Source organism: Pseudopipra pipra, chromosome 9, assembly GCF_036250125.1.
Source record: "Pseudopipra pipra isolate bDixPip1 chromosome 9, bDixPip1.hap1, whole genome shotgun sequence".
NCBI lineage: Eukaryota > Metazoa > Chordata > Aves > Passeriformes > Pipridae > Pseudopipra > Pseudopipra pipra.
Genome location: NC_087557.1, coordinates 16,584,742 through 16,595,258, shown reverse-complemented (window position 1 = coordinate 16,595,258; position 10,517 = coordinate 16,584,742). Strand labels below are relative to the sequence as shown.

At 41.7% G+C, this 10,517-nt stretch overlaps 1 protein-coding gene across 1 annotated transcript in view; it reads left to right on the top strand.

Moving 5' to 3' along the window:
• Positions 1-3,158: 3,158 nt before the first annotated feature.
• Positions 3,159-10,517, top strand: part of HS2ST1 (heparan sulfate 2-O-sulfotransferase 1) — a 108,566-nt gene continuing 101,207 nt past the window's right edge. The window contains exon 1 of the mRNA XM_064664807.1: positions 3,159-3,243. Within this exon, the coding sequence (XP_064520877.1) occupies positions 3,174-3,243 (70 nt within the window). The 5' untranslated portion in view covers positions 3,159-3,173. The remainder of the gene's footprint in view (positions 3,244-10,517) is intronic.

The following is a 10,517-nucleotide window of genomic DNA, read 5'->3' as shown; positions in this document are numbered from 1 at the left end:
AGTCCCTATATGTATACAGATCTGTAGGTCAAACCTGGAGTGAAACTACTTCGGGCTGACTTTGCTGTATGTTAAAGGACTCTTGCCAGCTTTGGTGAGGCTTGAGCAGGCCTGGTAGCCTATTGGTAGTCTTGAGTTTACTCATGCATGTAACATCATAGCCAGGGATTTATACACGATGACTTAGGAAAGCAAACTGGTCAGGATTGGCCTCATCTGTATTTTGTACAGTAAAGATGGGGGTGGTTCAGATTTTACAAGAAGCTGACAAGGGCTTTCTGAATGTTAGAACATACCAAGAATATATTGCAATTCAGAAAACATAAGGACAAATATAAAACTTGTTAGGACTTGTGCTGGCTATGTCTGTACTGTGCACACACCTTGTCTGGGATTTCAAAATTAAAAGTAATCACTGGAAAGTATTTTAGTACTGGTGCCCACATAATACCATCAGTATTCATTGGAATAGCTGAACTGTGCTTCATCCCACCTTAAAAACTGTCATTGTGAAATACATCATGGCTCTGGGATTTAGCCAGGTACTGCAGTCCTGTAAAATCATAGGAGAACAGCAACAGACTTCTTCTTCCAATTTGCATTTTAGAAGGCCCAGGAATTCACCATTTCGGTGTTGTACACAGAAAGGCACTCATGACAATCCACAAATATGAAAGGCTTATGAAACAAATGTTCTTTATTCAAAAGACATCGTATTACTTCTCTGACTCAAATTTCTGGCAGGAGTCCCAGTAGTAATTTTTATGCTTCCACATGGAAGGAACAGGCAAAAATATTCCCATTTGTATTCAGTACGAACTACTTGAGCGTAAAAGGAAACAGATTTTCAGTTCCCCAGAACTGGAGACTGAACGTGCCAGTGGAAGGTAGTGAAGATGTGTGTGATTCTGTCCTTTTAATCCCTCTTTCAGAATTTGTGGAGGGTCTCCACCTAGCCATGCAACTCCACATTAAACTTAGAGCAAAAGGATTTAATGTTTAAATGCCTAATCAGTAGTTATGTTCATAGCTTCTCCTATCCCAGTTCAAAGCTGGTCTTTTAGAGGGTCAGGTAGTCATCTGGTCTGAAATAAATACATCTGGGAAAGGGAGTGGGGTTGTCAAGGCCCATGAGCCACAAATGAACTAAGTCCTGGAATCTTGTGTAACAAGAACTCCCGTGAAAGTTTGTACCATAGAAGAGGTGATGGGAAGTTAGTCATTGTCTCTCTGGCACTAGGGCTACAAGTGCTGTCTAAACAAGGACTGCAGAATTAGGCTGTCTTCTTTTCCATGGACTGCCAAGGTATATATTTATAGTCATAGTCTACTGAGTCCTGTGAGACTAGAGTCGAATCCCCATCTCTCAGACCTACTTGAAACTGGTTTAGTTTTTTTTATTCCATTTCATTCACCTTAAAAATTTATGAATTTCTGAAAATCCTTGCTAAACTTGGCCTGCAGCCCAGTCTTGATTAATTTTCATCTAAGCAGAATTCCTACCTTGGTATGTTCTAATATAATGGGCTGTAACCAGTTAATCCCACAGCTATTAATGGAAGTACAAGGCAGTACATTGCAAGCTTGTTAGTTTCACTTAGCCATGTGAATTGTGTTGGTGGAGATGCAAAGACATCAGTCAAACTGACAGACACGGGCTCACTTGTCTTCTGTGCTGCTGCCCTTATCATTGTTCTGTGACAGGGAGCATTCAGTGAGGCATCTGGTGGTGAGAAACACCTCCAAGTTGGGTAACTGGATGAATTCTGTACCTCAGCTGATGAAGTGGCAGGAAAATGTACCATGAATGCAAACACTGAACTACTGAATGAATGTTTTGCCAGAAGTGAATGACAGGAAACACATTAGCATGGGGAGCTTGCATGCAATTAATAATTTGAATTTTTTCCTACTGACAGCACAGAATTGTTTTATAAATTTTTTAAAAATGTGAAATAGGTGTTTGACATGAGTGATTAAGGAAAGCTATTTGGAATTGGAAAATGAATTAAAGCTTTAAAATGTTTAACACGGTTATAGGCAGAAGCAAAAGTACTGGAAATGGAATAATGAGATAGGAAATTGCTTATTCAAAAGGACAAACACTTGAAACAAAAATCTTCCAATTTTACTACTCTGAGTTAAATTGCTTTTAATTCTAATCACAAAAACAGGGAGGTTTTGTGTGTTATAATTTTTGAAAATGCTGAAATCCCCTTTGTGGACATTTTAGGGAGTTATGTTTTATGTATCTTTGGAAAAAGAAAAAGCAAATATCACTGAGGCTTAATTTCACATTTCCCACATCAACCCTTACATGCTATCCAATGGGAAAAGCACTGGTGTTTCTCCACTGAGAATATTAAGCCTCTAGGAGAATTTCTGTTCCCTGTGCAGAGCAACTATTCATTATTTTCAGTGTAATGCCTCCATATCGCTGATCATAAACTTCCTTTACAAAGGTGAGTGTCATTGTCTGTTTACCTGTGAGAATCTGCAGCACAGAAATCTTAGTGATATGGTGACTGAGGCTACTGTTTCCTCGTGATTTGTACCTTAGTCATATCGTCCTGTAAAGGTTGGCTCAGAGATGGCCTCTCAAGGGCTCTGTTCACATTTTGTATTGATAGCAAGAGGAAAAAATTACTTTAGATAGAATTATTTCTCACTTGTTGTCCTGAAAGGAGACCCTGATATTACTTTATAATTTTCCCAAACTTTTATTTTGCTCTGTTGCTTTTGTTCAGTGCCAGTTGTGAGAAGGTCTGGCAGCCACTCAGGGAATACAGAAGTAGACAGAGTCCAACCTGGATCAGAACAGACATATTTTTGCCCTGTGCTAATAGAATAACTACTTGTGTCAGCTTAATAAAAGATTTTCTTTTTCTTGTCAATTCAAAGCTTTCTAGCTCTTTCAGATCTGTAGATTTAAATATTAAGATACTTCTAGAGACGAGTATTTCTCTTAGAAGCAGGACACAGTGACTCTAGTGCATCAGGTGAAGATGTACAAGTTACCATGGCTACCCCAAGGCTTTTGCAGTCACACTTGGCTGAGCTCACACAGCTGGTGGCTCCAGTTTATGGCTGTGAACGATGGGAACCAAAGGGCGAGTCCTGCCTCCACCAGCCCTGCTCCACTGCTCTATGTGCAGCAGGAGATGTTTTCTTAGATGAGCAGATTGTTCTTCCCTCCAGCTTCCCAGACAGGCTCAAACCCTGCCGTAACTGGTGAGCAAGAAGGTAAGAGGGTTTAGGGCTATGGATGGTGGGAAGTAAATGAATAGAAAACCAAAATCCAAACTCCAGCTGTCAGTGTGCAGCGGAAACCCTGTGGTTCCAGTTGCAATCCTAGCTGGGGTTGTTAGGTAGCATGTGTTCACTACTATGCTAAGATTTGGAGAAATCTCTGATAACAAGGGAGGGACATAAAGCTTTTAAATAATTATGTTAGTCCTGTAAAAAAGTGTATAGATCACATGATTTTTTTTTTTTTTTAATTTAAAGACATGCCTAAGGATAAATTGTCCAGCTAAATGGCTTAAACAAGAAACTGTTTAAGCTTAGAGATCAGGAGAGTCTGAATGCAAGTTCTTGGATAGGGTGTGGTGGGCTAGATTGGTAGCTTAATGTTTTTAAAGCATTTTAGAGGTTGGCTGGAGAGGTATTTAGGTTTTGGTGCCAGATGGATATTCAGTAGGTGTGCAGGTAGTTTCATTTAATTCTCATGGAGACTTGGATTGCTGTGTAAGTGAGACTTGCATAGATGGGAGCTCTTCCTACACTACACATTGCCAGACACTTTCTAGCCCAGCAGCCCCTGTAGGCTATTGCTTCTCAGCAATAGTCACAGTGGACTAGAGCCAGGGGCATTACTTTGTGTGCTCCACTGAACTGCTCTCAGCTTATGCAAAATCTTGCTATTTCAAATCTAACCTTTATTTGCTCTACTTTAAAAAAGTGCTGATGTCTCTGTTCTCCACACTTGCAAGGGTCAGCATACTTATGAGTGTGAGTCCAGCAGATCTTTTATATGTGCCTACATGAGTGGGATGGTTAGTACAGTCAGATTATGTATATTTGTAAGGTGGAATTAAATGTAAGCTGCCTTGCAGTGGTAACCATTTGGGGGAAAAAAAGTGGAGAACAGTGTATTATTTTAGCCCACTCTGACACTGCCACCAAATGCTGATTCTGTCTCAATGGCAATTACTGTAGTAGTCATCTGATCAATTCTGCAGCAAATATCAGTAGCAAATGTGCTAAATATAATTTTTAAAGTCTCACAATAGGATCCTGAACAATTTTGTCCATCCTTAAATGCGTATCTGCAGGGATCAGGCACAATTCTTTGTCAAATGGCTGTGCTCAGGGAAAGACATGGACTGTGGAGCTGGGAAGGGACAGTTTGATTGCCTTTATTAGTGTTTTGGTACACAACCCGAGTGTGCTTTTGATGTGAACCTCCCAATTGTCCTTGCTTGTGTGCTTTGGTTCATGTCATTGTGGTATGTGATTAGAATATGTGGTCTGGATTCCTTTATTGTGAAATGAAAGTGGGAGATGTTTCCTGGAGCACACCTGGAGTGCTTTATCATGTAATGTTGAATTCTCAGCACTGGCTCTTTTGCTCTGCAGACCTCTCCCTCTGTGCTGTACTAGTGTAGACAGTCAGTGACACCAAAGCAGTGAAAACTCCAGAAAGTCTCACAGTTTTATGAACTTGGCTGAAGGTTTTTACCTGAGTCTTTAAGTCATTCTTGAAGTGATACTGCTTTAAGCAAAATCACAAATTCTGCTTGTCTCACAAGCATTGGCTTTGAACACCTAGGCGAAAAGCCTCCCTTCTCCTCGAAGACAATTACCACAAGTAACACACTTTAAAACCCACTTAAGTTTCCAGCATCCTCATACTGTGCTCCACGCCAGCAGAAGACCCTTGGAAGGCTCTCTGTCCATAGAGGTGAGACTTCTGGGTATTGCTCAGTGCCTGAACACAAGGAGGTTGGTAATAGGGAACTTGTTGCTCAGATACTTCACTGCACGGCCACTCACTTGTGTGCCTTTCTACATGTACAATTTATCAGCTAATGACAGCAATTCTTACCTGGGTGGTGAACTTTAGATCATGTGAAAACTCTTGACTCTGCCACAGAAATTCATCCTGAGTGTTTCAGTGGCTGTTTCAGTAGCCTGTTTAGTACCATTGTTTATATACATCAATGCTGTTATTACAATAACCCGTGGGAGATGTCTGTAATGATGCTGCTCTGGTGCAGACATGGTGTCTGTCATGCATGTGTGATCTTCATGGTCCATATGACCCTTTTCTCTATCCCAGGTTTACACTGTTAATGCTTAACAAGGGATGAATTGATGATGAAGTGATGCTGTCCTTCTGATCTTGTAACCAAAGATGCAAAATTAAACTGGGGGATAATTTCTCACTGAATACAGATTCACAGCATGTAAGTGGTATTCCTTTTGAGTACATTTTAAAGGAATAATAATCTGCTAAAAAGGAGGTGAGATATGACTATGTGTATCTTAACTTTAAACCAAACACAGTTAAGGCTCACAAAACCTGTGAGGGGCAGAGCCCCAGTCCCAGAAAAGGTGAGAAATGGGGGAACAAATACTCCTAGTATTATTAAATTTTGTGGCCTTCCAGTGCTTGTACCTGCGTGAATGGTGAATAGCAGCATTGCTCATGTTAGGCCAAGGGCTGTTTCACTTACATGGTAATAATTTATAGCAATCCCCAGCTGTTACAATGATAAATGACAATAAATGAGAGTTTCACGGTGAAGAATCTGTCAGTAAACTAGGAAAAGGGTGAGCGGGGGAAGCTGCAGCTGGATAGAGCTGGAGCTGTGCACAACTCTGAACTGAGGACAAGCAAACTCAATGCCCTTTTAGACTTACCTTTTTCAATTAAAAAAAAAAAAAAAGCCCACTTTTGTATGCACTTCCTGACATGATTCTGTCTCAGATCCCCTTAGGAAAATGCATCAGTGCCAGCCTGTCACTGATCCCCATCCTCAGCTGCACTGGAGAGCAGTCCCTGTTGCGGTGGTTGGTGCTGAGGCAGGAGCAGGGGCAGCCACGATGTCTCTGGGAAGCCTGGGGGGCACACAGGCTGCTACGGGGTTTGGAGAACAGTCACTCTCTCCCTTCACACCCACACACACCTCTTCGGGTGGGTGTCAGATGTCCCCTAATGTTTATTTCACTGCCTGATGGAAGGAACTGCCTTTGTTCTAGTGATGCAGAAATGATCTGTGAGGCTTATTTCTTGGCCTGGCAAATCTGTTTGAGGGCCGGTGACAGCTGCCATGCTTTTCTTCAGGAGACCTGAATCTTTGCTGCCAGGATCAAGTAGTAAAAGGTCTGCTTTGATTTAGTTTCTCTGCATTTGCTGTTCTGATGGGCCATGACCTCTGGCATGACAGGACTGGGGAGCCAGTGCCAGCTATAGAGGGAGCTGCTGCTGCAGCAGGCAGAGGTCCAGGCCAAGCTGGGAGGTCACAGGGAGGCTGTCCCAGAGCTGGTGACACACCTCTGCCTACTCCACACAACCTGAAAAATCAGGTTGTGGATCCTCTTTGTCACAGTCCCTTCAGCAACCTTTTGGCAAGGTTGAAGGTGGGGCTGTTGCCCTCAGGGCCTTGCTGTGTGTGGGGCCCCTCCAGTACCCCTCCACAGCAAGGCCGGGCATCTGCATGGGGAAAGCCTGGCCGGGCTCCCAGGCATGTGTGTGGCGTGGGGGGTGGTGGAGTTCGGAAGTGACAGGTCATAAAACCAGATATTCTGTGAATGATGCGGATAATCTAATAAAAGTATTAGCAAGACTCCACTCTGGAGACATGGCTGCTTTGGTTGGGGCATGCCTGACTAACGCTGGAGAATGGATGCGGGTCTTTCCGCACCCCTGGGAGTGGAGGGAAGCTGCGGTTTGTCACCTTATTACAGCTCTGCTGTCAGACCCAGGAGGGGAAAAGACAAGCTGGCGGCATTAGGAGTCATAGTCTGACTGGAAACTCTGAGGGTTGGAGCCTGGCTGCACTGAGTACAGAGGCTCTGAGGTGTTTCACCACGAGCCACCTCAACCTGCTGGTTAAAGATGTGTCTTTTCTCAAGACCTCTCCTTAGCAAAGATCCGAGCTTTCCAGAAACTGGGTCAGGTGGCCTAAAATGTAGAATAACATTGAGAAACGAGGCCATTGAATGCAGGGAAAGGGGTAGAGCAAAAAAAATTGTCTTAACTATTTTATTCTCTGCTTATCCTCCTCCACTGTTTGCCCATGGAATTTCTAGCTGAGACAGGAACTGTAACCTAGAGATAGGTTTGATAGACGTTCTGCCTTGAAATTACATACATCCCACAGTAGAAAACTGTGGAAATTTTACTCTGCCCATATTTAAGGTACAGAATTCATTAGTCCATGGTTTGAACCACTGTTCCACTGATATAACTACATGAAGATTATACTGGATTAAAAGGGATTAGTCTATACCAAAACAGGATTGTCCTTCCAATCACAGTTTGGCACCAAGTATGCAAGAGCAAATACTAAATGATGTACTTTTCCTACAAGTCTTGCTTTTATCTTAAGGGCAGAGTCAGAGCAAGGTTAGCTCCTAGCTAACCAAGTTAAATCCAACCTCTAAAGATCATTGCCAAGAGAACATCTTTCAGTACCTTTTCCAATTCTCCTCCTCTTTCCACCATAGAATGGGGAGTGAGCAGGCACCCATGTGGTACTTAGCTTTCAGCTGGGGTTAAACTATGACAGCAGACAAAATGAACTATGACTCAAAAGAAGTGCTTCCTTGATGCAAGGGTAAATCATGGTCAACTCTTTTTATCATGGTTGCCTCAGTAGTGGGAAGTGCTGAGAGTCCTCTTCCATTTCTCAGTGTTTAGACACTTTAACTTCCACATTGGTGGACACAAGGGCTGCTGTATGTGAGGCTTTCAGTGTACACGGTGCAGCTGAAACAAGTAGTTAGATACCCTGTTTCTTGGACAGCAACAAAACTGATGGATTCTTGATGATGAATGAGGCCTATTTCTAAACAGATAATCAGGTACTCTTTGAGACAGTCTTTGCTCACTTGGTGCCATGGTTCCAATTTAGATCAATAAATGCAAGAATACTCTGATCTATTCTGTAGTTTGTCTCCTGTCTGAGCTCACTAGTGACTAATTGCATAATGCATTTCCTTCTGCCCATCCTTCATGACAAGTGATAAGGAAAAAATTACTGATAATATTTTCCAGCTACCTTCTGCTTATGACAGTGCATTTGAGAGGGAAGCTGGCATTCTGAACCACAGTGTTCAATAACATATCAGAGACCTGTCTGTTCTGTGTCTCCTTGGGTATTTTCTCCCTCTTAGAGCCTCTTAGGCTCTTCCTCTTAGACATGACAGCAAATTCGTTTCAAAGTAATTGGGTTGGGCCTTAACAGTTAGTTAATAATTTAAGGAAAACCACACAAATTCAGAAGTTTTCTTTAGCTGCTTTTGAGATAAATACTCTGCATTTTAGCATTTAATGGACCCTTCTTAAGGCACACTTGACTAATTTCTAAGTCCATCTACTTTAAGTGGTCAAAGCATCCCTAGCAAAACAACCTTCCTTACACACAGCAAGAACCAGCAAATGATGGTGTTCCTTGCACAACACTCTTGAAATCTATGTCATTAGATTTGACCCTTTATGGGTACAATGTAAAGAAGTTCTACTGCAGCTCTTAGCATCCACCTTCCATGCTGATAAATTAGAATGACAATAAAGCATTTTTTTGTCTCTTTCTTTGGGGGTGAGATGTCTAATCTCCCTGGCTGAACATAAGATTTATTTTGCTTCTGAAAGCTCAAGTTCAATAAAAAGTGACGCTCTCAATAGGTGTTTGGGCTTCTGAACACAATTTTTTCATGAGTGCTCTTCATTAAGTTGGCAATCTGTTCTTGTTCTATCTCAAGGCTGAACAATAAAACAAAATACTGAGTTGAATACTTTCTTTCCATGAATTTAATGTCTACTGGAAGGTTTCCCTTAGCTCTGAAACAAATTTTTGCCTGCTAAGATCATGGTATTCAGATTCACATTGCAGGAATCTATGACTGAGCAAGTACCCAGGAAACCCTTCCAAGTAGCTTGTACACTATGCTTCAAGTTCCTCCACATCACATCTGTGTGTAAAATGAATTGTCCAACACAATTTTTTCTTAAAAGCACAGATACTCTTTTCTGCAAAAAGATTGCTTTTTTCCTTCTAAAAAGACAGGAGTAGTAGATGGACAGTTCACGTTCCAACTCAGTCATGCATGCCTGCTGCTTTTATTTGTCCTTTCATTAACTCTCTCAAGATTTGGCACAACAAGAGCATTATATAAGATTAAATAATTCTTACATAAGTCTGAGTGAATGCCTTTCATGAAGTACTGGGTGCTTATCATGGCTATAAGTAAAAATGAATCACTTCCTTTTTAAACTGGAGCTTTCAACCTTGTATTCTGTGTGGTTAATTGCCACAAGCCAAAATAACCTTTTGAGCTCTATGAATTTTCACAGCTGCAGACTGGAGAAAAAACCTCACACTGATAAATAGAAACTTAAGAATTTCCAAAAGAAATTATTCCCCACTCTAATTGCCTCTTTTAGCACAAAGCCCAACTCATTTGTGCCAGAATGTTAAATGTTCCTAGTGCATGTCGCTAGAGCCAAGACCCTGAGTATCATCTAAAGGACAGAATGAGAAAGAATAAAGCCACGACAGTATGAATTTGATGCTTCAAGAACAGCATGGAGCACAGCCAACAGGTCAGGAAGTGTAGGTAATTAAGCTTTTGCTAGAAGCTACAGATTGAGTAGGATCAGGGCTCAGCATCCCAGGAACAGAATCAGGGAAGACTCTAAACATGTTCCTATATATAGGGAAATACAGGAATGTACCTTCTGCATGCTTTTAAACTAAGAGAATAAGTATCTTTATTACAAGGCCAGATTAGTATGTGGAATAGGAATCAGCAAATCAGGAACCTAGGAGAGAAACTGGGAGAAAAGCTCATTTCCAGTCTCCTTAAAGGAGGAAATGTGTGAGAACTAGTACTTGGAAAGGTCAGAAGTTGCAGAAACAGTACTGTGACTGAAGTCATAAAACTCAGTGATGCTGGAGGAGAAATTCTTTGGCCTGCCATCCTCCTTCACTCTGGCATGGTTATCTCCTAGTATACAAGAGTGAGTTTCTTGCTTCTGTAACAGACAAGCAAGAGCAGCAGTGAAAGACCTGGTGTGGGAAGACAAAGTCTGTGTAGGGAAGTACTGGGCTGGCAGTAGGAAGACATGGAAAGAAAAGGGAGACTGAAGGTCAGAAACACTGGCTGTCATGTTAAGGAGAAGGAAGGAATCACAGAGAAGCAGAGAAAAATATTAAGTAAATATCAAATGAAGAAAACAATCTCTCTGTTGCATGATAAAGAGGACCTAAAGCTGAAGAGAAGGATGA